This window comes from Plectropomus leopardus, chromosome 7, assembly GCF_026936395.1.
Source record: "Plectropomus leopardus strain MGB_pleo_1.0 chromosome 7, ASM2693639v1, whole genome shotgun sequence".
NCBI lineage: Eukaryota > Metazoa > Chordata > Actinopteri > Perciformes > Serranidae > Plectropomus > Plectropomus leopardus.
This window is the reverse complement of record NC_142182.1, coordinates 24,450,012-24,477,117: the sequence shown is the minus strand read 5'-3', so window position 1 is coordinate 24,477,117 and position 27,106 is coordinate 24,450,012. Positions and strand designations below refer to the sequence as shown.

The 27,106-nt window shown below is 39.8% G+C and overlaps 1 protein-coding gene and 1 long non-coding RNA gene across 2 annotated transcripts in view; one reads left to right on the top strand and one right to left on the bottom strand.

The window, feature by feature from the left end:
• LOC148189188 (uncharacterized) overlaps window positions 1–5,586 on the top strand; it is a 31,572-nt gene extending 25,986 nt beyond the window's left edge. Inside the window, exon 3 of the long non-coding RNA XR_015777038.1 lies at window positions 5,451–5,586. This is a non-coding gene — a long non-coding RNA (uncharacterized LOC148189188). The remainder of the gene's footprint in view (window positions 1–5,450) is intronic.
• On the bottom strand, window positions 211–26,784 carry snx33 (sorting nexin 33). Its single transcript, XM_042495470.2, has 2 exons — window positions 24,445–26,784; window positions 211–5,819 (listed from the first exon to the last, which is right to left on the bottom strand). The coding sequence occupies exons 1-2, from the start codon at window positions 25,874–25,876 to the stop codon at window positions 5,566–5,568; spliced, it is 1,686 nt and encodes a 561-aa protein (XP_042351404.1). The 5' UTR covers window positions 25,877–26,784; the 3' UTR covers window positions 211–5,565.
• Between the last annotated feature and the right edge of the window lie 322 nt (window positions 26,785–27,106).

Here is a 27,106-nt window from a genome sequence, read left to right as displayed (position 1 = left end):
TGTCTGTACAAAATTTCATGACAATCCATCCAGTGATTTTTGAGATATTTCAGTCTGAACCAACCGTCTGCCAGCCACAGTGTTACCATGGATAAAAACACAGTAAAAATGCTTTGTGGTCAAAACATACAGATAATAGACTTAACAGATTGACTTCTGCAACACAATGAGAAGAATTCTTCTCTACTCATGCTTCTAGGGACACGTGCACACATTTCTGTGAGTCATTTATTGTGGTATAACGTCACTGTGTCAGTATGTTTATGTGTACAGAGAATTTTGGATAACAGCTCCTGGCTGTCCTTGTTTTGGTTATATTCAGGACAAACTGTTTGTGTGTCATCACATCCTGCTCATAAATATCCTGATGCGCTGAGCATGGATAGAAAAAATACAAAAACAGTATTCTGACAACAAAAGCTCACTGGATAAAGTGGATGCATGTTTCAGTGTCTCACAGTTTCATCAGTGTTGCCTCAGTTGCCCTTTTTATACCTTAGATGGGAGATATGTGTGTTATTGTAAATAAAATATGATGCTGGCATGTTCCAGATATAAAACAGAAGCACTGAGTGGTCTAAATATGTCTGCATAGGAATAAACTCACAATATTGCTGCACAAATCCACAAAAGAACAGAAAGACAGTAGGCGATCACCATCATTACTTTTATTACCATTTTTAGGTCCCCTTCCCTTAAATCAAGTAACAAATTACTGACTGGAAAATCACCATCTGTTATTTCAGAGACTGAAACTAAAGCACAAAGTTCCCGCAACTCACCCGCTCTCGCATCTATGTTGAGAAACCGTCACTGGTGTGAAATGCCTGGCATTTAACTTATCATGCAGCTTTGGAGCATGAGCTGATAGTGTCATTAGGAAACCTGATTGAGGCTGCAAGCACTTCTCGAAATGTTTTTGTTTTTTTTTCTTTCTTTTTCTGTTGTACCTGCATGTTGTTCTTTTGCCACAAATCTGTCTGTGCCTTTGGTGTCCTTATTGTTTCTTTGTGGAATGTTTTAATTATTTATTTATTTTTTGGGTTGTTTTTTTTAAAGTTTTTCCAAAAGCTCTCTTCACATTTTCCTCAGAGTAGAACAGATTCAATTACAAAACCAGAGAGCACATTTAATTCCATTTTAGTCAAAACACAGTAAAAAAGGAAGCCCAGTAGAAAATGCCTGACTTCTTTGGTCTTGGAGAAATGGTAATGAGTGCAAATGCAAACAGATATTTAACAAAACGATGCTGAACTATGAAGAAGCAAAGGTTTTTCAAACAACAAACATAAAACAACACCACATTTAGACTGCAAAGAGTTAAAGGCTGCAGATGTGGACTGAACAGTACCAGTAACTGAGACACTCATAACTGAGTCACGCACAAACAGACACACACAGGGACCATTTGTTTACTGAGAAACCTGCACCATGAATCAGCACTTCTTTGTTATGGGAGAACCAAAATACGGCTCTTGACAATCACAAACACCAGGCAGAGCAAAATAATGTCTCCTTTCACTTTTCATATGCACCCAAACACACCACTGAGAGATCTAACTCTCTTCGATCAAAATGAAAAATCAAGTGTCTCACAACTGACAAATAAACACTGGAAACTGCTTGAAGAGAAGCTAAAAAAAAGTCACGTCTTGAGGTAATGCTTATAACTGCAACGGAGACTCCACATAAACCTCTAAGGTTAACACGTCGCTAAAGATAGTCTCGTCAACCGCAAGTTGCCATGAAATTTCTCTCTTGTTAAACACAATGAGTAATGTTACTGGAACAACTCTTATTTGGTGATAAACGCAGTAAAGAGTGGGACTCAAATCCTCAGAGTCACTCAAATCTTATCGTGTGGAAACTTTACTACATTCACAGGCGAATGCACAAAAGGTTTGCATAGCTTTTGCGGCCGCTAAACCTGCTCAAATAAGATCCCGTAAGCGTTAAATGCGCCACTGACTGCGCTGCAAATAGCGCCTCAGAGCTCCTGTGCTATTTGCATGGATTTAAATGGGCATACAGATGTAGCCAGCTAGAGTTTACCGTTCATCTGTGATGGGGCCAGGGCAGATTTGTGACGCAGTTCCTTGGTTGGTCCCTGGCTGGAATGAGATCCCCATTGTTGACATAGTGAACATAGAGCTGTCTCATAACGCCCCAAAGTGAAACCAATTGCAATGGTTTAACTATCCACCAGGCTGTGCAGTGATTATGGAACCAAAGTGTTTTTTCCGCACCTGAAATCTGCTGCAAAATCAGTTGTTTTGTATATTCCACCACTGAAAATCTGTGTTTCAGTGTACGTCACTGGTGTACTAGTTTTTGTGAAGGAAGCACTATCTCATGGTGACATGTTGAAAAGGAATGGGTGTGTTTATTGTTGAATCTTGTCATATCGTGTCAGGAAACAGGAAGAGAGTGAGAGGTTCCCAGTGGCTAGGAGCTGACTGATAACTGGCTGGGAACTGCCTGGATGATCAGTTCGGAAGGAAACTTCTAGGTGGCTGTTTCTATACATTTGGTGCAGAATTGCCCCCCCCTCTGAGCCTCAATGCAAAATCAGTTTAATTCACAAAGATCAACACTATTAGTCACAGGCAGTTACAGTGAAATTAAGAGCATCTTTAGAGTTTGTGGTAACTGAATCTCATTTATGTCACACCCAGTACTAACCCTAATTCAGTTTCTTTTTGTCAATTTTAAAGTTCTGAGGAGTGCCTCTGCACCTCATCAGTCAGTAGCTTCAGGTCTGAAAATTTCATTGTTGTTCTTGGCAGAAAAGCATATTTATACTTTGCCACATGGATAACTGCAATCAGATGCAAAACAAGACAAATTGCACTCACCTGCAAAAATGTATGGCCATAATATAATAATATCATTAGCACAATATATTTTGTGAATCAGACCTTAAGAAGGAGCAGGTAGTGGTTGTAAATGATGCACAATCCATGATGCTATCAGCGGCCGCACTCCATTCTTTGTGAATTCGCCAGTAAATGTAAAAAAAAAACAAAATGGAAAAAGTGAAACTTCACTGTGGAAGAAGAAGATTGGAGAAAGAAGATTATTAAGATATATGTATTAATGAATAGTTTAATATTTGGGGAAATATGCATATTCCCTTTCTTGCTGTTAGTTGTTTAAGAAGAATGATGTCACTCTGCCCTGCAGCATGAATTTAACGCAGTAGTGAACAGTCAGTTAGCTTAGCTTAGCATAAAGACTGAAAAAAAGAGAAACACTTAGCCTGATTATCTGCGGACACAAAATCTACCTACCAGCACCTCTAAATCTCACTGATTCACATGTCGTATTTCATTTGTTTAATCCAATTAAAAACCCAATTACGGACAAGTTGTGGTATTACAGGAGGTTACATGCTGTAATATTGTCATAACCGCATGTAAAACCGCAAATTGACATTTTTGGTTGGATGAAACAAAATAAGATATAACATTTTTAGTTAGTGAGTAACGAGATAGACAGAGCTTGGTTTAGCTGTTTCCAGGCTATGCTAAGTTAATCATCTGCTAGTAGTAGCTCAATTTTCATGAAAGCAAAGTATATTTTCTAAAATATCAGAACAGTTTCTTTAAGTTATTTTTGGGTACAGTGCGGATATAATCTGAATTATGTAATGTGATTTTAGATGTTCTTCTAAAACACTTGATATGAACATTAAGTCGTACTGTTTTTTGACCCAAACTACATTAAACACAAAACTCTAGTAACAGGAAGAATTCAGTCTTGTGTCTACAAAATGACTTAAAACAAACATTGAATGCCAAGTTGATGTTCTGCCTCACACAACCAGTTAATCCACTTCAACTATCTGACTACTATCCATACTAGTTGGCTAGATAAACCTGCTGCTACATAAAAAGATATATTTTGTTTTCCACCGTGGTAAGGGGGAACTGATCAGCACAGTAGTTAAATCATTTCACTCTCACCCACACAAACACACCTCCACACACTATGACCCACCACAGATAAAAACGTGCAAACTTGTTCCTAAATCATTCCAAATAGTTTCCCCCTATATAACATAAGCCATGCTACAGACAAATGGTCCATTTAAAATATTCCATCAGAAGGCCTCAGACTCTTAAGGCACTTACTGCATGAAAATCATAAAAGAAGACATACTAAACTGAATTACATGGTATCAGTAATTCTTCCACGTGCTGCAAAGTTAAGACAGTCATTTGCGAATTGTACTAAGAGATACCAGAGAAACTTATGTGAATTTCAAAGCAGTGAACACCTGAGCGAGATGAGCACTCAACAAGATGATGGTGAAACTTCACTTTATGCAGTTCATACTTTCAGTGATTTCAATAAAATCCTAAAATGCTGCATTGAAAAGACATTTTGAATGTTTAACAGATGTTGGTAAATTCACCAGAAGATTAATGTGTTTAAATGTGTTTGCGTTACACATTAAAGGTACAGTGTGTAGGATTTAGTGGCACTGAATTCCTTCAGTTTTAAAAATTAAAAAAAAAAAAATTATCTGCAGAGGTCTCATAGGCAGTTTCACGTAAGTCTATGTTTTTCCGACACCGTTCGGCTCATCGCAGGCAGGCTGCTAGCCTAGCACCTGCTAATGTGTGCTCATCTTTTTCTCCAGATTTAATCCAGATTCCTCAAAGTTTGTTTTTTTTATGGGAGCTAGATTATCAGGTCAGGTTTCTTCCTCTCCAAAACAAACTGACTTGATTGAAAATGGCAAAAACGCAGAATAAAGTGGTTTCACGATAAAAATCAGTCTTTTTCCAACACTGTTCAACTCGCCACAATGGGGCTGCTAACTAAGGTAGCTGACGTGAAAATGAAAAACGCTAAAACATTATTGGCCCTATTGAGAGCCAATGTTTTGTTTGTTTGTTCTGGAATACTGTAAGAACATGGCGATGCAACATGGCTGCCACCGTGTAAGAGGACCCGCTCCCTATGTGGATATAATAGGCTCATTCTAAGGTCAAGAAACGCGATGATTCTTATTTTCAGCTGATTATAGACTTAAGGAAACATGCTTAATTAATATTATTCCATTTCTGCCAATATATCCATCTAAATCCTACATACTAGACCTTTAAAAGCAACTTGGATCAGTCCCAGCATAAGCCAAAGTGCATGATGTTGGAGAGAAGGGGACAATGTCAAAACAGAACCCGTTTCATGGTGTCACACTACAGAACAATCAACTATAGATTCGCTTAGATCTGAAACCTATATTCTTATTTTAATGTTACAAACACCTTAAATTATGTAAAATAAACAATATGCTGTGACACTGCCTATGTGATGTGTATTCCATAAAATAATAGGTACAGTAGGTTTTTAAAAAAGCAAACAAACTTTGAATCCATCAAAGTGAAAGACTGACTGGCTTTGTACGTCTTTCCAGTAACTAATGCTTCATTTATCTGCAGGTCCTTTCAAAATGAACCAAAGAAAACGCCTTGATAAAAGAGTCAAGACTTGGATCTTCCTTTCCTTCTCTTCTGTGGTTTTTGGCATCTTGAACTGGACAGCAGTTCGGCGTCCTTACAGACAGTCGTACATGCGCAGGGTGCGCTCCAGTTGCTGGACAATACGCTGGTAAAAGGCTATCTGCTCCGTGAGGTAGGCCTGCATCATGTCTTTGAAGTCCACCTCCCGCTGCCGATGGAAATGGCTCATCTCTGCCTGGAGGGCAAACCCAACCGTCCGACAGCGTTTTCTAATGCCATCTGCCTCGTCCTGGTCCATCTTCCCTTCGTCACTCATCCGCTGGCTCTCCTTCACCTTAGCAAAGGCACCTGGGTCAAGATAAAAAGAGATATTATTTATAAAACTGTAATAATACAGACACAAAATATTGCTGTCATTATCACTTCCGTCAAGAACTTGCACAGATAGATTTGTTGTCTGTTTGTCAGCAGGATTACGGAAAAACAGTTTTCTAGGGCTGCCTCTTGGAAGCTGAAGATCCAAATCATCCATCTTGAGCGCAATTAGCTTGTTTACCGTATTACCCTTTCACAAACAGTAGGCCTGTTAAAGCGTCCAAATGACATGGTTCTTTATTACCTAAAGTGGTGTGTGATGACACATAGTTTCAGTTTAACCTGCCAAATTTTTGAGATACCCATCTTTGCCACCACCCAAATGAAACAAAAGCATTTCATCACATACACAGTGCTATCTAGCTATGCCAGTAGCTTGGTTTTATTTTGTAGGTTTTGAGGGGGTTTTTTTTCATAACATTTATGCCTCTATCTGAATTGTTTTTGCGACTGCGTTGCATCGCCAAGGTTCTTCAACAGTGCCAGAGCAGCCGTCCATATCACTGATTCATCACATTTCTGCTGATCACTGTAACAGTGAAATCTTAATCATCATTATGATTGAATGTCAGAAGGACGATCAATGATTCATTCATGGCGCTCATGTGAAAACCAACTGTACAGAATGCTCAACATTAAAATGTTCAGCAACCACTGACAGAGAGATGAATGTACATAAAAATAATCATGAACTTAATCATTTACAAATAATTTAAGATTAACTTCATAAATGAGCCTTTGAATGACAATTTACACAATGCAGTATAAGCTGTAAAAAATAAATCACACAATCAGTGAAGTTGTCAGATAACCTTAAAACATTGTTTTCTAACCCCTAATTTATATTTAATTTCCTTCCTATCATATCACCAGCAGCTCTCACAGCTAAAACTGTGTGTACGCCTGCTCTGAATATGTGAATATGTGAGGTTGGCACATCTTTTACCACATATTTCTTCTTTATGAATCCAATCTTATGTGCGGGAAAAGGCACGTGATGGTTTTATGTGTACACATCATTTATGCGTCTGGCTCCTGGTCAGTATCTTTTTATAAAGCCCTGACTTCACCTGAGCGCTGTGGGGGAACACACACTTAAACATCCCAAAACAGAATATGAGAAAATGCAGGCAGAGGGCAGAAGCTCTGCAGAAAAAGACACCACTGCAATCTTTTAGTGGGTCTTTAGTGGGGACTGAGAGGTATTACTTTTATAAGAGTCTGTACATTGTTTGTTTTTTTTAGAAATATCCTGCTTAGGGTACCTTTAAATTGACAGATAAACATGGCAAATACAACAAAACTAACTGAGTGATTAGATGCGAAGTGAGAAAATATGTTTCTTTTTTGTATCTGGTTGGACTGACCTTTTAACGTCACTTTCAACATACAAATCACTATTTTCAGACTATGTAGAACTAACAGAGTATCTAAATAAGATGTTTGTGGTGGTAAGCTGACGTGAATAACTGAAAAGCTTTAAAATGTGGAAAAAAGCATACAAATAAAACACTATAACAGAAGTTCTCATAAAAGTCAAGTATATTTAAAAACAGTCTCATGTATTATTGCTCTTTGGTTGGGTCTATATTTCTGTACGTTCTGCTTAATGTAAAAAAATACAACAGTAATGTTATACCAGTATCTCCTCCATGGCCCTCAGCAGTAAAGACCAACATCGTAACTTTTACCCCAGAAATAAACTACTGCGAAGCTGTGCGCTTTATAGGTAGAGCAGGGACCACACAATTGCTTTTTGTTTCATTGCATACCAAACGTCTCGTTTCAGTATAATGTTGTAACCACATTTACCCAGACTGAACATGACGTCACTTTCCAAGAGAAGAACATGGCAGCCTAATGGCATGTTGCCATGCTGCATTTCCCATCAGATTAGCGAGTCTCACACAAGCTGAGCTCGATACCAGGAAGACGGCTGATTTTAGTCAGATGAACTAACTGGCAGGACTAGTTTACAGTTTGTTGTTGTTTGGTTTTTAATGTATCTGCTGCAGAATTCAGGTTTTATCCATTAATTGTATCTGCGAGTTCATGCTGCCCTGGATTTTTCATGGAATTCCTGGCAGAAGTCTGGGAAAGCATGAACAGCACTTCCAGTCTGTTCCAGCAAGGAGGCGTGTGGACTACAGTCTGTGGCGGTGACCTACATTCATGTATTCTGTTTTCCACATGAGAGGAGAATGTGCATCACCAGATAGCATGTCTGTGGGATATAAAGGAAAGGCTCTCATGGTTGTGTGTGTGTGTGTGTGTGTGTGTGTGTGTGTGCAGTGGGGGAATAATGGGGGGGTTGAATCAACATTTTTGGATCTGCTTTTGCAAAATCTCAACACAAAGAAAACTTGACATGCTCTTCCTTGCAGCAAAATCTGCTCTCACTATTGAAAGAGAAACTAAAAGCTGCAATAATACGAGCTCAAAAACAAATACTGTTTGAACAAAAAGCAAGGATGTCAAGGCTGCTTTTAATTCTTAAACCAAATTCCATTTTTAATGTGTTTGGGTCATCTAACGCTAAACGTCATCACAAAGAAAACTTGACATCCTCACCGTTGAAGCTAAATCTGTTCTCCAAATTGATGCAAAATTCAAGCTACAAACCCAATTCTTTTTCATGTTTGGATCAGATAAGCAAAATCGAATCACAAACAAAGCTTGGTGTCCTCTTTGTTGCAGCTCAATCTGATGCAAAATCTTAAAACCTAAAAATACAAGCTACAACAAGAAAAACTGTGACTGAATAAAAGGCAAATCTGTGTTAGTTCTCTTCTGTTGTACAAAAACCAATCCCTCTTTCCCACTTCAGGCTTTCTGCCTCTTTTCACCGAGTTAACAAATGCTCTATGATACACGGCCAGTGGGCTGGAAAATCACCAGATTTGTTTATCTTGCCCAACCAGCCTGGCTACCGCATGTTTTATTGCTGTGGCCGAAGAGAGACTTGAACTATTTCACGTGTGACAGCTTCATGGGTCTGTGCTGGGGAGATATTAGCACTCTGTAGGGGATTAAGAGGGAGTGAGAGGAGAGGAAAGAAAAGGAAAGGACAACAGTGTGCAGGGGAGTCAAAAACACTAATATGACTCTCAAGCAGGGTTTCTGCAGAGTTCACCAAGTTGAAATTAAGACCTTTTTGAAACCACACAGAATGCATATTTTGTGGCAAAAGAATGGATTAATTAAACAATTAAATACAATTATGCTGCTGACTAAAACGTCACAAAAAAAGGATTGAACAGCCTCCTGTGCATATAAGCCACTCTTGCAACAATGTCACTTTTCGTTTAAGTGTGTACATGAAATTGGAAACAAAAACAGTTTGTAGCTAACAATGATGTCTATGAAAGGCAAGAGAAAGTATTCATGACTTTCTGATAACTTCTAAGACCTTTTTGAGAACTGAAATTAGTGCTTTTTAAGCCCTGCGGACACCCTGTCTAGTTTCATAAGTCACTCAGTATGTGTATGTGAATGAGACGGAGAGAAAAAGAATGGGGACAGTCAAGCGTCATTATGGCCACAACCCTCTGGGGAACCGAAGTCAGGCATCTGCTAAATTCCCCACTACCACAGCCCGAGGTCACTGTGGGATGAGTTCAGGAAGTGCAGCACTTCTTCTCTACGTCTTCATCTGTCTCTTATCCATTTGACACAAACATGAAACTGAGGACAGAAGTGCCTCTTAAAGATGTTGTATGTGTTTACAACATGTGTTGCTTGTGTGCTTGTACATAGTGTTGATGACATTTCCCAATTCCCTTTAGATGGGCTCCTTTTAAGCAAAGCCAGCATTATTTTCCTCCACAGACTGCAGATTTTTCTAAGATCCAAACTTAAGCACACAGCAGTTTCAAGACAAATGTGTCTAATTTTAACTCATTCTCATCTGGGACTGTTTCCAGTCACTGCCAATTAAATAATTCTTCCTGTTTAATCCCACAGTAAATACGTCATCAAACTGGAGAGGAGCCTTTTCAGTTGAAGAGGGTTTGTAAAAATTAGTTAAACCCTGTTTTTTTTGTATGTACACGGTCAACATAACTTAACATGGTTTGATAGGTGGTAGTGATACGTAGGTCAGCGTTTTCAAAAACTTGGGACAGCGCCAATGCGCCCTGCCCGAACTGCAAACATATGTGTTAATCAATGACCTGGCTGAGCACAATCCTGAAACTGCCAAATGTATACACTATAGTAGCACAATTGCTTACCATTATTGCTGTTTCATCTCTCTCTCTCTCTTTCAATGTCCTTTTTGTCATTATTGTAATTTAATTGTTATTTACAACATCTATTGCACGTCTGTCCGTCCTGGAAGTGGGATCCCTTCTCAGTTGCTCTTCCTAAGGTTTCTACCATTTTTTTCCCTCGTTACAGAGTTTTTTTGGGGGAGTTTTTACTTAGGTGATGTGAGGGTCTAAGGGCAGGGGGATGTCATATGCTGTAAAGTCCTCTGAGGCAAACTGTGTTTTGTAATAATGGGCTTCATAAATAGAATTGACTTGACTTGATTTGACTTGATTTGACTAGGATTAAGGGCTGGGGCAGGACAGTTGCTACAGCTATAATAATGTTCTAACTGTCCTGAGCAACGCAGCACTGCAGAGCATGCTGTTTTGAGCTTAAGTTTTGTCAGATGCCCTGTTTTGCTCCACAATGAATGAGTGACAGCAGAGTTTTCAGTTAAAATGAAGCGTTTCTTGTATGATACCTCTGTCACTACAAAAACCTAAGTAAGGTCGAAGCTGACTAGAGGGAGAATGTCAGGGAGCTGAAAGTTTCAGATATATAACCATTGCTAATAACTACCTATTTGCTGTTGGCTGAATTTTATGTCATTTCCAGTAAATATTACAAATAAATGTATGTTTTCACTCTAAAAAGTACAAATGTGGGAAGAAAGCAAGTACTCCCCCATCTTTTAAGTTGTCTTAAGTATGATCCGGAGTGCACAACTGATATTTTACATGCTTTGTTTATGACACAGCAGAAGTGCATATTTAAAAGACTCACTGAGGACAGAGAAACGCATGCTTGCTGTTAGGACACGGTGTTAGGTCCACATACTCTCAGAGGGAAATATTTCAATTGGACATTATTACCAGAGAGAATTACATAGGTCCAACTTTTACAACCAGCAGATTATCCTGGTCAGAAACTGGATAATGGAAACCCTAGGTGCAGAAGTGCTTGCTGTGTGTTGGTGGTGTGATAGTATCAACATTTGACAAGAGACTTTACTGTAATGGGTGTTTTTGGACAGCCACATGTAATGTGACCTGACTTGTTAGCTTAGTTAGCAAGCTGAAAAAAATGTCTTCATGTTAAAAATCCAGCTTGTTTCTTGCAGTACTAAAGCCCCTGGCTGTGCTGTTATCAGTTTAGTTTCTTTTCCTACAAAGTAACCTCTTTAACCTCTTTTTGCAGAAATGATTGCATTTCCAAAACAAAGGCATTAGCAGACTGTTATTTGGAATAAACCAAAATGCCCTCATCATTATAAATCAAGATATTCTCCTACAAAAGTTGTACTTTCCCTTCAGAGGTTCAGTTGGATACAATCTCCAATTTCTAAAATCATTGCTTATTCCTTCACAATCCCCTCGAGTTGTGTGAGTCTGACAGTGAAACAGTACTGAGCTAATGTGTGAAAGCACAGTCACTAGTATGTAGTGACTTCCCAACTGCAAGGCAAACCACAAAACACACAGCAGCCTCATTTTTCCTTTAAAACTTGGAACTGGGCTAAATTTCTCTCTTGCAGTGTGAAATGGAAAATATTTGGCAGGTAATGGCATGACGCTTTCAAACACAAGATATTGTTTGGTAAACCAAAGTGACTGAAACAGCCATTATTCACATATATTAAAATACTAGAATACAGTCTAGTTTAAGTCTGAAACCCTTAAACTGCTTTATTGTCCAAATACTGGCGAGGAAACGTGGTGTAGCTGGGTATTCCATTTCGTGTTTGCGTAATCAGAGTGAGTCACTGTACTGTAAAATAAACTTAAGACTTCAAACACAGGAGGGATAACGTGACAGGGTAAGATTAGTGGATGTTTTTCACATTGGACAGACGGGTAAACAGAAACATTTTTCAACTGGGGACAAATGAAGCTTGTCCCCACAAAACACTGACCATTAGTTAAGGGCTGAGAGTGTGTGTGGGTGTGTGCGTGACGTCTGAGTCAAGCACCACAGTGAACTGATAAGACCTTTGTTCTCTGTTGACCTCTCAAAAAAGGTCAATGAAAATAGCTACAAATAAAAAGCTTTTTACTGAAATATATTGATAGAGGTCATTCCTTTTTCTCCCAGGGTCCTGTGCGCTTGTTCTAAACTAACATTGTAAGAGACTGGTAAAGGCTATCTTCTGCAAATAAATTAAGGGAGATTGGTGTTTTTAAATGCAGTTTGAATTGTAAATATCCATTTAGCCATTGGAGATATCAGTGTCTGAAAAAAAGAAAAGAAAGCTGTCTGCAAATTTGAAGGCTTAGGTTTCAAGGAGTTCAACATGAGTAGACTTGAAGCTGTGGGTGGGTAATTTCAGCATATTGACCCGTGAAAACATACATTTCTGAGAACATGACACCCTTTTAAAGGTCTCAGTAATGTGTCATATTAGATGGATATTATGCTGGGGAACATAGGACCCTGGGAACATAGATATGCTCCCATATTGGCGATACAAAATGTTCTCTTAGCTGAGGTCACACCAGAAATGTATCTGTAAATCTAGGTGAAATAGGTGCTAGACACTTGCTGACATAAATTGGGCTGTCATCCAAATGAAGCGCAAAGTCTGACTAAATTTTCTTGGAATCAGCAGAGGAAAATGCAGTGTTATGTGCTTTTGCATCTACTACTGTTATGCGAATATTCGGTGTTGGTTTGTTGAGAAAGGCAGTAGGTGGTGCTCCAGTCAGATGCTACTGTATCATTACAGAGGAAAGGGGTGCAGAGAAGCTGCTAAATCTTTCCATTTTAAAGGGGACCTATTATGATTTTATTTATTCTTTTGTCATGAAAATAATATTACAGTGGTGGAGGTTCATACGAAGTGTGACCAAAGTTTCAAAAAAATAGTTTACATTTGAGACAAGAGTTCATAATGGATCTCTTTATATGGTTATCTGCTCCAGCAAAATTACTACAAGTGCCATAACCTTCACTGCTACATGTAGCTACATGTAGTAAGTAAACGTGTAAACTTTTATGTCGATGCTGTTAATTTCTCCATGTTTTTGGATCATATTCTTGCTGGAACATGTCCAGTTGTGAGGGTTGTACTTTTTTTTACTGTAGAAAGCTGCACTATACTTTAATACAATCATTTCTCAGCTGCAAGTTCTACATGGGCTACATGCTATTGTCAGGGAAACGTGTATTCCTGGTTGCCGCTGTTGTTAAAATTTCCACGATTTTGGATCATATTTCCCCTGGAACATGTCTGATTGCGAGGTTCTAGTTAAGAAACTTTTATTAGTCATTTTCCACGTTGAGATGTGTCACTACACTCAGTGACAGTTATTCCCTAGGTTGCTAGTACACTGCTATTATATGCAGCTACATGCTAATGAAATGCAAACATGTCAGAGCATGTCCGGTTGTGAAGACTTTGGTTTGAAAGGTTTTATTGGTGTTTTTTTTTTTTTTAATGGTAGAAAGTGTCACTATATTTTATAACAGTCATTCCCACAGCTGCATTGACGGTGCAGACACTGATAGTGCAGATAAGGAAGACCTAGAAACCCTGGCCTATCAAAGTGGACTAAAATGTATTTTGAACATACAAGCATATGAACATTTCCTAATAGAAATCCACATACAAGTATGAACCTGAAAATGAGCATAACAGGTCCCCTTTAAATGCCCATATGACTCAACCTTAAGTCTATTATGACAAGACAAATTAAAGTAAATAGGCTAGTGCCATTTAACTTGATGGAAAAGAGGAGATGAGAAAAGGAAAGAAAAAAGAGAAGGCAGAGGGTGTGCAGAAGAGCTTAAAATCTGAAAACAGAGAGGAAAGGGAGGCTTGAGAAGAGAAGAAAAACTGAGACACAGCTTCAAGAATGCATGACAGGGTCAAAAGGACTCTGCAATATCTGACAGTGTTTAATGTGGGCCCTAAAAGCCCAGAGGATACACAAACATGACAAAACCCACTGCTGAGTAAGCTAACAGTAAATGTGTTTACACCAGCCAATCAGATACTCAGATAAAAACAGAGCCAGGGTTTGTGTCCTGACCTGGAATGTGCTTTCAGATGATTTTGCCATCTCAAATATCCTTTGGCCATTTATCTTTGGGGCTAATTGGCTACGGGACACTGAAAGAAATATTTCCAATTCTTTGATTTTTCATTTTTTTATTACTTCAGGGTTCAGGAATGTTCAAAACAGAACCACCCTCTTTAGCCTGCACGGAGAATTAGGCATCAGAAATGCTTAATCTGTGCAACTTTCTTTGCACGCTCAATACTACTCTATGCACTCTACTACTTTTTTGACCGTTACACTTACAGAAATAAGACATGAAGCTTCCAAGAGCTCCAATAGAAGCTCTTAATTGAAGCCATGCATAGAGATGTTCAACAGATGTTCTTTCTTTCTTAAATATGTCCAGCGAATCTGATCTAAAACTATTATATACTTCAGTTTCACACAGATGGTGTTGTAAATCCCTGCTTCTGTCAGACATGTTCCTATCAAGATGTATTTGTTTATGTTTCGCACTTATGTTGAAGGGAGGTGTAATTAATCACCACTAATATCTCCCTATTTATCTCGCAATGTTTTGCTGCAAGGGGATTAAATTCAACCCTTTCCAGATCAGGTTTTCAAACATTTTTTTTAATGAAAAAGGGTGTATTCAGTGAAATTAAAAGTTGGACTCTATGGATAAAAAATATTTGGGATTTCCAGCTGTCATACGGAACAAAATTAGCTTTATTATGAGTGATGTTGGCTTTTTAAACTCAACCAGCCTCAAAAAGTTCCGAAAAAAACTGATGTCATCACAAATCAAGTAAAATAAATAATCATGTCAACATTAGCTGTGACATCATAATTGTTCTGTATAACTTATCATTATTACTTTAAGCTTTGTGAGACAAGCGTTGTAATATCCCGAAATCCCTCCGAGTCTTAAGGCTTTCTCTTCTGTTTCTGATTCTGACATTTAATTGATTTCAAACAGTTCCAGCTCTTTTGTTATGCAACAGATGTATTATTTCCTCTGTGTGTTTGCTGTGCAACTTATGTCTAACTCTGAAGTGTTGCAATAACTTGAGAGAGGCAGTAAAATAAAAGAAAAATGCAAGATGTTCCTATGATGGGCTGATCAGAATGTTAGCTGTAACTGGCAATACAAAGCAATGTGCAACTTCAACCGACGACTGAAATTCTTAAATGACGAGGGTTTTCCATAGTCCTTACTTTTATGATGGTCTTTTTCGTGACACTAGAAAAGACCAGCAACAGCTAACAATGCTCTCCTCTGAGGGATGGCGTCTCCAATGCCAACCACAAGCATTGTGTCAGCGCTACCATGACTACAACTGGCAGTCACCCAGAACCTCTCTGACAGTTAAAGCTTCATTCCTGTCAAGGGAGGGAAAAGATTAGCAGGCTGGTGGGACGAATCTTCCCTTTAAACTAAACACTTGTAGCAAGACAGAGACAAAGAAGAAGTTGTTTTGTGGTACTTTAGCTGCACTGGAGCTCAATAGAAAGAGCCTGTAAAACAATTAATGTGTGAGCTAACTGGTGAACGTGATGCCAAAGAATGGATTGATCAAATCATGAACATATGCAGATGCCAATGACTTTTATTTTCCATTTATTCATAACAATGCAAGCAGGGACAACTTCCAAAACCACTTTTCCTGTTAACGGTTGACGGGGAGTAAAGTCTGCCCCAACATGCATTCAGTCAGAGGCAAGGTACACCCTTGGCAGGTTGCCAATCTATTACAAACATATAGACGAATAAACACATTCACATCTACAGGCGTCTTCAGGTTTTCCAATTAACCCAACCTGCCTTTCTTTGCTTCGAACCTCAACCTACCCGGTACCAAAAAACTACTATACAGAACTTTTGCAAATGGAAAATTAAAAAAGGAGCTAGTCGAGTAAAGCCCTGCAGTACCATGCAGTGGAAATAACAGTATAAGCTACCACATAATACTTAGAAGGTAGTGATGTGCCACAACTCGCAGGTCCCACAAGTTGAGGTGGCTTGGGTAAGCTTGTTAGAAAACCTCAAGGGGTTTGGTAGGTGGGTCTTTAAGTGACAAAGGAAATATTGTACAACAGTCCACCTTTTACTAAAGCTGCTCTCAGGGTTTTCATTATCCCTTTTTTTGACCATGAAAATCTTTTGAAGTCTGAGATATGTCAATCTCTCAATTCATCATCAGCATAACAGGCCAGGCTGGTGCAGGTTTTAAAACCTGCGCTTCACTATGAGCAGGCTCTCAGACTAGAGCAGCACTGGGTCTATGCTGTAAAAAATAATCTTCTGGCCACTTGACACATCTGGCGTAAATCTATTCACACTTCCAGCAGACACAGAGCAACATTAGCAAGCATTTGGAGTCTCGTTTTACCTCCGCTGTGGTCTCCACCAACTTCTTGAGAAAAATATCTAGCTCTTTAGCTTTGAAATGCTCTGCTACCAGCTAGTTGCTAACTTTGTCTGTCCACCAACGTGAGCTGGACAGGTAGCCGGCTGAATTACACTTAAATGCCCCTGATCCATCTAGGAATGGGTGCGTACATGTACTTTATTGGCTAAACTAGTCCATACCAAACGACACTGCATTGCATTGAGGTAAAAACTGAACATTGTTGAAGTTGGCAAAACTTTGATACCAATGCAGTGGTCCATTCAGAAATAAATGAGAGGGCTGCATTTCTTAACCCAGGGCTATTTTTTGTCTGGATGACCTTAATAACTATGGACTAACATGTTGTTGTAACTTAGGCTGTAAAAAAGTTTTTGTCCAATTCAAGTTCATGAGCGGGACAGAACATTAAAAAAATGATGTGGAATAGCTATGGCATTAGTCTTTTCAAATTTAAGCTAACTCCTCTCTTACCTCATGCCTTTTCAGTCTAATGACACTTAACCACATAAGCTGTGGTTCTCTGAGAGGAGGAGGGAGGTGGCGGTGGTAAAGACCAAGTTCTTGGAGACATCTGTAATCTCCTTCAGTGTGAAACAGCAGTGCACTGGGGCCAACACAGACAGGAATGCAGAAGCATGTGGATACACAGTGTGTGTGAAGAAGAGAACCTAGCCTTTGTCAAGATTTATGAGTACGTTAACAGGAGAGACAAAACATTTGCTCTCCATAGTCACCACAGACAGAGACAGGGACTGCGGCCAACAAAATAACATACAATCAATGTTCAAAAGGTGCCATAACTGAGCCACTGCACCCTCCTGAAACCCTCGCATGGTTTCACGGACTGAGGTTTGCTTACCCGCTTACAGTGCTGCATTTGGAATTATAGGGAATGTTAATCTGCAACATGTTTGTCAGACAATCTAAACACCACACAAGCTTCTGGTCAGCATTTTGATAGATTAAACAATACTGAGATCTGTTCAGACAAAACACACAAAGATGTTCATATGTGCATGCAGGCACAATCCCAAAATGTGTAGTTTAGACAACACTCTGTTGCATATCAAGGGGGCATTCACATTTACTCAAAACTGGCAACTCAAAATCTTTTCCTTCAGACAGATACAGCCTGCAAGTGGTGTTTTAACGTGTTGCCATATGGAGGACAACTAACCTCTTGGCCAGATTAAAAGTCTGCTGGAGGCGTCCCAGCGGATCTAGCTCATTCTCAAACTGAATAATGCTCTGCTCTGGATCACAGAAGGTTTTATCCCACTATCAGCAATAGTTGATATGGGAAGGACCATCCTTTCTGTGCTTAATAACAATCCAGATGCCAAAAGCATGAGTCAAGATAACAGGAGAACAGTTTAAGTCTGGTGGATTTTATTTGAAAAAACTGTCATGACTTTTGCTTTGGTTTCATGTTATTCATGACCTTGTACTTCAGGATGTTCAACTTACTCATCCTTTTGGATTATCCACAATAATTTAACAGTAACCGTTGAGTTGCTTTCTTTAATTGAACTTCAAGTTTTAACATGTTGTTCTAAGGACACAGGTGACGCAGATCCAGATCTCCTGCAGAGCAAACGCCTCAGATTTCATCTTACACAACATGTGATTAGATCAGATCAGACTGATACCCACAGCGCGGGGCGGGTTGGTTTCACTCTATTGTGAAGCCTTTTGTGCTAATTCAAAGCTTCATGAGGTGGTTTTATCTCAGATTAGTGCCTCAGTTGTTGCCAGGTACAAAATCTGCAGAACATGATACTTGCTTTACTCTCATGAATACCTGACATGTAACAATTGCTGTCTGTGTAACTTCAGTTCCAGAGAATAGCCCACATATTGAATATTTAGGATCAGATTGATATTAGACAACTCAATCACCAGAGTAAATGTGTGTTTCTGCAAACCACAGATACATCACACTTGCATATTATTATATAGTAGATGTATTAACACTTCATGCTTTAACAATGCTGTGGTTAACATGTGGTTAGGTTTACGCATAAAAAGCACTTGGTTATGATCAGATCATGTTTTGGCTTAAGGCCCAGACTCAACAAACTGACATCAAAGAACTAGTTCGGACAAAGACCAACTGTTGCATCGCCTCAAGTTTCTTACGTCTCGGCTAAAAGGTTGCACTTAAACACACTGCAAAGACTACTGTCAAAAGCCAGCTAGCATGTACGTTTTGCGCCTGCATGAGAGGAAATAACTTTTCATACCATCTGACAGCAGTAGTCTATATTCATCATTCACAAAGGGAAACCTGGAGACCAGCAGGACGGATTCAAGATGATAGTTAGCCAGTTAGCACATTCACAGTCAGCACCACAAATGATATTTCCCTTGCACTAGAGAACAATAACACAAACCACTATGAACAGTTTATGCTAAAAAGCTCAATGGATAAAAAAAAGAATCTTAGCTAATATGACAAACAGAGGTGAGGAAAGCAAACAAATGACTATGATCAAGAGGACGGGAGACTGAAACAAACTTTTCTACTCGTGCACTGAGCTGAACTGCAAATCAGAGTGATTTCTTTAACCAAGGGCTCCGCCGGCTCAGACAAGAGCTGACTGGGGCTGACTAAGACCGACAACAAAGACCAGGTTGAGAGATGCTCACCAATAGCCCAAACATTGTCCAACAGCCGACTGTCTGCTTACTGTGTTAGGGTTCAAAATATACTTAGTTTTGGTGGCACAATCCCGGCAGGAAAAGAAACGATGTCTTTATAAAAAAATAAGTGCTTTTCGTGACGCTATCCCTAATGGAACACAGAGACGGGTTGCTAAAAAATACCAATTTTTGGTGGTTAAAAAGCCACTTAAAAGTGATGACTCACTAAAGAACACCAGGTTTTGTTGTTTGTTGGTTTAAAACAGTGGTCTGCAGCTTGGCAGGCCTCTTACCTAGATGTCCCGTCATCCAATATCTCCTCCACTGCCTAATGACAAACTCAGCTCATATACAAAGTCACTTTAGAAACATTAATGTGATAAGCATGAAGACTACAAATGTAACAATCTGGTGTTTGCGGAAACATGCAATGCCAACATTTTCCTCTGGTGACGGGGATGTAGAAGAACAGCATTGCTCAGTTTATGATTATGTACATAAATGCATAAGAGGCACAGTCAGTTTCAGAGTCCAGGATCATTCGAATGAGTAATTGTGACTGGCAGTGCAGATGTAGCCGGCAGGGCTCACATCTGTCTCTCGCACTGAAGCCTCAGAGGCCCATTATTCTATAACACTGCAATGTAATTAACCCTATAGATTGAGATTTTCAATTGTATTCAAATGAGATCATGGTCTATGGGATTAGGGTTGGCAGAGGTTCAAAGTACAGCAGAGCAATGTTAGGAGTCCACGCCTTTGGACCACACTAGATTTACTTTGTCTATTATTGAAACCAGGGCAGCTGCCCAGACAGACAGCTCTGATGTGGGTGTCTTTAGGGGAAACATGAGGGGGAAAGATTAAAAGAAGAAGATGGACTTGAAGAGGATAACGAACCAGACAGACTAACTCGTAGACTGACTAACAGTAGAAAGCATAGCAGAAAAGACTCAAAGATCTGTGGTCTAAAAGCTAAAACAGGACAGAGAAAATGGAGAGACAGACATGTCTGGAGCACACCCTGATTTTTTTCTGACATTATCCCGAACCCTTCTCCTCCCTAGATCCATTTTATCAAGGCCACATGCAGTCCCTGCCCAGCACCACGTTTCAAAGACAGTTAACATTCCTGCAGTTCACATGCTCTCCAGGATCACAGTTAAAAAAAGCTCCTATAGAATTGGTGAAGAGGAAAATCAGGTAGGAAAGAGGCAATAAGGACATGAAGAGGAGGAGTGCACCGGAAAAGGCTGACCTCAGTTCTGTGTGTTCTGAGTGTTGCCACAGCTGTATCTGGTTCAGCAGAACACAAGTCACATCAAGGGGAGTTATGTGGACCGGCAGGGAAGACCCAGCAGAGGGAAAAGGTCTCTGACTGCGCTAAAACACTGCTGCAAAACCTCCTTGTGCACATTATTTGTTGTCTTTGGGCTAAGGTTGGGTACCATTTTACTCTTTAAAAAAACGCTTAGGTACAGATAACAAAACTATAACAAAAGAAGCCAAGCTTTGTCTAAACACAGCCAGTTTTTTAAGATATTGCCAACCTAAAATAGTCTAAACTTGTCAAGATTATGATTTAAATAATAAACAATTTGTTAAAGAGAAAGTAAACAAAGCCACAAGGCATTTGCCATTGACTTTCAGTGTCTGAATAATTACCAAATATTAAAGGAATGCCAACTTTCAGGCAAGTATCAGGGTAAATACAAGTATATAGGGTGGCAAGAATACTGCTAAGTTGCAAATATATCATGCAATGCATTGCAGCATTTGCCACAAGACAACCAAGGTTATTAAGCTTAGGGTCAGTTGTCCATTCTCTTCAAGATAGAGAAATATTAGATGAAGCAAACAATCCCTCGATACTTTATTTTGTTAGCATAAAGCACACAATTGGGCTATACACAGGATATAAAACCCAATCTGCAAAATTAATAAAATAAATGTTGGCATTGTATGTTTCTGCTAACCACAGAGGCTGCACTTGTATATCATGTAAACTTTTCATTTCTTTATGTTTCAACAGCACTATGGTTAATGTGTTTTTGAGCATTTGCGCTTAAAACACTTGGTTGGTGGCTAAGAGCTGCAGCGATGTCTTGGTAAAAAAGCAACTGCTTTTCTTGGCATTAACTCTGCAGGAAACACAGTGTGACTTGGTAAAAAAAAAACAACTGTTTATCATAGCACTATCCCCACTGGAAACACAGCAATGTCTCACTAAAGAAAAAACAATTGTTTTTCATGGGATTAGCCTTGCAGGTAACACAGCAACAGATGGCCTAAAACCAACTTATTTTGTTGATCTCACATTTTAGAGAAGTTGATATCATACATATTAAGCATACAATGTACAATGTGTAATGTATTTGTGGTTGGTAGAGCCAAACTATGCCAACATTTTCAATAATTCTCATCATCATCCTTTAATGGGGAAAAAATCCCTTGATGTTTGCAAAAATGCCAAAGATGATTGCAAAAACAATATTCAAATACCTCTTTATACTTTCTCTCTTTACTCTTCCTCCTACTTTTGAAAAAAAAGTTCCCTTACAGTGATGCAATGTGACTTTTGATGAACAGTGTGGCTACAAGTGACAATTACCAGATGGTTAAACTGGCTCACTCATGACAATAACACGGCAAATCCAACAAAAGTTTGCCAACATTAGCCATCATAGGCTTGAGTGTATTAAATTGAGCAGGCGTGGAAGTGTTGTTGCTTATTCCGTTTATAAGAGGAAGAACATGTTGCTTCTTTAAACAGTAAGTGTTATTTTTAAATGTCAGTTTGCCAAAATTAAAGAGAGACATATTTTTCTACTTAACCCCAGTGGTACATAGCCAAGCAAATATTTTTGGGATATCAACCTTTGTCATCTCATTATAATAAAGATGAATGGAATTTCCTGTGTGGTGCTTCAAGCATTTAAAAATTAAATTTCACAGTCAAATATTACACAACTTCGGCAAGTAAAACTGCAACTATCTGCACAGCCTGACACCAGCAGATAGAATAATAATATTAACTTTTTGTGATTTTAATATCATTCATATAGCTTTGTGGAGTGACTGTGACAAGTTGATTTGTATTACAAATGACCTCTATGATAACCATCGCCTGCTGTTTGAAGTTAGATAACATATACAAACAGCACTATTCCTCACTGGTAGCCGCCCTATCCTTCCCCCGTAACTAACCCAATCAGCTGATAGTGTTATTTGTCTGTGAGTTGACACAGAACGCTGATATGCCACTGCTCTTATGGGCTGATCTAAAAGGGTAAGAGAAGAAAAATCCTGATTTGCAATGCAGACAAGAGAAGAACTAATATTCCACCATGAGGTTTATGAAAATCAGCTGCCACAAACACGACTGTCATGAGTATGCAAATCAGGAATGTAACAGATACAGGAAAATTTTGGTTACTGATTAAACACCAGTGAGCTTATGAGAGTAAAATAAAACATTGATTCCAGTGGTGATGCAGCAGTTTTCAGCAAATATAAGCAGTCTCTTGTCCCTAAAGGCATTTATTTGGCCCCGCGGAAGTGTCACCTGGATCTTTTTTTTTTGCCACATTTACAAGTGAGTTTGTTTACTCTTGATTTAGGTTTACAGAAATAAAAGTAGTAAAAATAGTGGATATTGCAGGGCCTAGTGTGACTAGCATTGTACTATAAAAATAGTGGTAACTGATTTTTTTTTTTATTATTATTATTTTATTTTATTTTTTTTTTCCAGTTTTTGGAAACCTTTGCTTCTGCAGGCGAGAATACGTTTGAAGTTTGAAAAGAAGATGAAATGGGTAGTTTGCACAGCTGGTAGGCATTAGTATCAATTTAAAGTATATTTTGATGGCACAACCACTGTGAGAAGGAGAAAGATGTCAAAAACATTGTAGAAGCAGAAGGTATGTAGTTCTTAGGGGAAGCTCCCCTGTGGACAGTTCCTCTCAGGAAGTCCCCAGAACCGTTTTCTCCAGAAGTGCCTAATGTCATATATCCAACAATGACTTCTATCACCAGCAACTCAGCTTTTAGGCTACTTCCCCTACCGATAGAATTCACCAAAAGTTTGAGGAGGGCCAACATCACAAAGGTTTAGATAAACTGATGACATATCACTTGTACATAAGCTACTCCCTGCCTGCGTTACTCCGGCGCCCTTGTTACATCATGGCTGTTGGTTGTAATATTACACCACAACAAAGCGCTCGCCTATTTGTCTCATCAAAGTTTGAACAGAACCCAGAGGAATCTAAGGTGGATGTCCACAACAACAGGCACTGCCAATTTAAGACATATTATCAATAGTAGTTTTTTATCACTATGTACATAAATAGTTTAACTTTTTCTCTAATGGCTCTTTGGATCGTTTATCCCAAAGACATACTGACTGTTTTACTTTAGGTAAGATTTTCTATTTGAGTATTGCATTATGCTCCACTATCTCTCCAGTGACATGTTCGTGTGGGTTGTCAAATTCCATCATTGTTATAAAAAGTATTTGTTAAACTGAGATATGTGGTAATATGTGGGTGTGTGTATGTCTGGTTGGAGAGAAGTCAAGGAGTTGAAGCAGGTGACCTCAGGTGCTGCAGGCAAACACTGGCCTAATATTCATCCTAGACTGACACATAAAACACACTGGCACTATGTTTCATTCATTCATGGGTTCAAATGGTGTATGTCTGCATGTGTGTCTGATGCTGGAGGCAAAACTTGACCCAATCTGTCAACCATAACTAAATACATAGCACATATTGTGAAGCAAAGTGTGATCACAGGCCATCAGCTCTGTTTGTTCACATCAGCAGACAGATTCTGTATTGTAACTTACAATTATTGAAACTTCTGACACTTTTAACTCTTTCCCACATTCTCACTGACTGTCTCGACTGTAGAACACTACAGCAGTTGTTACAAAGTTGTGATTGGTGGCTGTGTGTCTTAGTATTAAGGTGCAATAATAATCAGTTTGGCCACTCTGATAAATTCTACCTGCTGTGAGATGAAGAGCTCATTATGTGGCCTGATGGCTAGAAAAAGTTAAATTTTGTCATTTCAAACAGGGAATTTTCTTTGGCCATTTAGTTAAAACATGAATGAAGCTGCTGTAATTAAATTCAGATGGGACGCTGAGGATACTTCCAAACATCTGTGTTGATCATACTTGTAATCATTAGTATGGTCGCATTTATAATTTTCCGATAATTGGGTTTGCATGCATGATGACATTAGAGAAATCTCTCACATGTCAGAACTACGCGTGGATGATTTTACCTTTCTGTAGATGAATGATGTCGGGGAAGTTGCCGAGCAGGCCTTGATAGAGCGACAGCTTGTCCAGCATATGGAAGAGGTCATACTTAGGTTGCTCTGCAAACATCTCTCCAATGTTCTCATAGGTGCGGCCTGTATGGGAGATGGCGTTGTTGAGGGTCTCTGAGCTGTGTGGAGGGTCCAGCATGAATGACTGGCTGATGGACTGGAAGGCATTTCCAAGTCGCTGGAACTCCTTCCTGAATCCGCCCAGGTGCTTGCGCACCAGCTCTGAGGCAACATGTGTGAGCTGCATCACACTGTCATCCATTTTCTTAGCGAAGGCCTTGAAGGTGTCAATGCGCTCCTCTACATCCTGAAGATCCTGGTGCTCATTGGGGATTTGGAGGGTCAGCATGAAGTGGGCACCAACCATCTCATCCTTCTCCGCCCGTCTCTTGCCCAGTTTCCACTGCTTGTCATCGGCACACATGAGAAAGTGCTCAAAGCCTTCGTACTGGGAGAGGACTGGGTGACTGGTCATGTGGTTCATCCACAATATCAGTCGTCTCTTACGCTTCTCGATGAAGTCTTCCTCAAATCGCCCCGTGGCCTGCTTCTCAGGCAGGTGAGGCACGGAGATCACAGTGAACTTGTGCAGCAAGCGGTTGTACAGCCAGTCAAAGTGTTTGTAGCGCCTGTAGACGGGACGCCCTGTGTGGCTCGGCGTGACCCGGTACGAAATGTATGTCTTGATGCCCTTGAACTTTGTCTGTTTTGTGGGGTCTTCAATGGAGCAGGAAAAAGGCTGCGGACTCTCCTTCCACAGGGGACCCGTGGGACCCATTTCAATGGTGTATGACTCGGCTATCTTCGCCATCATGGGCACATCGCCCAACACAAACGCTTCTACACCTGAGCGGACAAAGCTGGAAAACCTGTTCAAGTTCCTACCCACCATGCTGCCTTTCCTCGAGCTGGAGATACTGTCCTGTCTCTCCATGTGCGGTTTGGCCCGGTAGTGCACATTGGGGTTGTTGGACAGTGGGCTCTGATGGGCATGTCCATTGGCCCCCGGGCTCCTAGTGTGGTCACCATCGTCCACCACCGTCGATCTGTCGTCCCAGTCATCCCAGTCATCATCGTCGTCATCATAGTAACTCTGCTGCAAATGCAGAGTGGTGTTTGGGGTTGAGGGGAAGTAGGAGGAGTCATTTCCTAAAGATCCCGCCGGGCTTATGGAGCAGTCAGTCACATTTGAGTTTGAGCGAGTGCGAATAATCTCCACATATGATGCAGGAAAGAGACCCCTCTCCCCTCGGCTGTTCTCCCCCTGAAACCAGCCATCCACCGACTTCTCATCAAAGATAACCAGTTCCTCATTCTCCTGGATGCTGATCTCCTCTTTGTTTTCACTCAGAAAAGTGTAGATTGCTTTGGCTTTCACTGACATCTTGATACTCAAGTGGGTCCAAAAGCAAGAAAACTTCTACACGCACATTGTGCCTAGATGATGCTACTGTCCTGATGCATGCTGTGTTGGAAACATCTAGCTCACTGTAATATTTAAAGTCATCTCAAATTACATGGCAGCTGTTAGATCAGGTGCAACAGTATGACTTGTGAAAATTTAATGAGCTGGCACTCAGTAAACACAGGAGAAGCCAACAGTTACGTAAAACTATTATTCCAAAATAAAAGTCTAAAATGTACCTACTGTGCCCACTAGCATCTTCAGCCCATTGAGGCTATCGCTCTTTTGTCTTACTTTCTATTATACTTAAAAGTCTATCAATAACTTTAGGCTATAAATGCTCTATAACACATTAACTTCCTCATAACAGAAGGGCTCTCACATTCCTCTCCTAACACAACAGGTTCAAAAACAAAACTGGTTTCACCACAGAGATCCTCCACAATCACCCACGGTGGTTTTAATCCTCAGAAACTGCACTGCAACCTCGCGTTGTTCCTTTATCGGACACTTGTTTCTCATCACGGAGCCTAAAAATGATCCTTGGTGAATACATCTTTGAGACAAAGTGTACCGGCGTGCAGAAAAACAGAGGAGTGAGAAATGGTATCCCTGTGCATTGTGAGCCTGCTCCGCATTCCCTCAGACTGAAACTTGCTGCGTTTTCCTTGTAAACAGGTTCCTGCGCATCTTCACTCGATCCTTAAAACTGGATACAAAAAGACGCACATCAGTAACCAAAACAATCTCCTTCTACAGAGTATCAACACATCACGGCTCCGTGTTGTTTCTTTGGGTTTATTCCTGTGCGCGCTGCAACAAAGTAACTCTTTCCATGACGTTAGGCTTGAACAATTGAAGGCAAGTTCGCCTTTTTTCATCAGCTCCTTTATATTCTTTGTGGAGGAGAAACTGGCTCAACACCGCCCCCGACAGGAGGAACACATTATAACCTGCAGCCCACATTACAACATCCAAGATTTTATAATACATCCATGCAGCCAAGGGACACTCAGGCTTCAGATGATGATGATGATGATGGCAATAATCGTTATAATATTAGGAGTATATCTTCCAACATATAGGCCTGTTTGCATATTGTACGGAACCCGAATGGCTTCTTTAGTAAATCACCACTATAAAGTTACTTCTAAACAACTTTTTTTTACTAGAACTTTTTCAAATGAAACTTTAAATGTTGTTTACGCA

Coding starts and splice junctions, on each gene's coding strand:
- snx33 (XM_042495470.2), bottom strand. CDS start 25,876: ATGTCAGTGAAAGCCAAAGCAATCTACACTTTTCTGAGTGAAAACAAA. Junction 5,820..24,444: donor CATCATTCATCTACAGAAAG/GTAAAATCATCC, acceptor ATCTTGACCCAG/GTGCCTTTGCTAAGGTGAAG.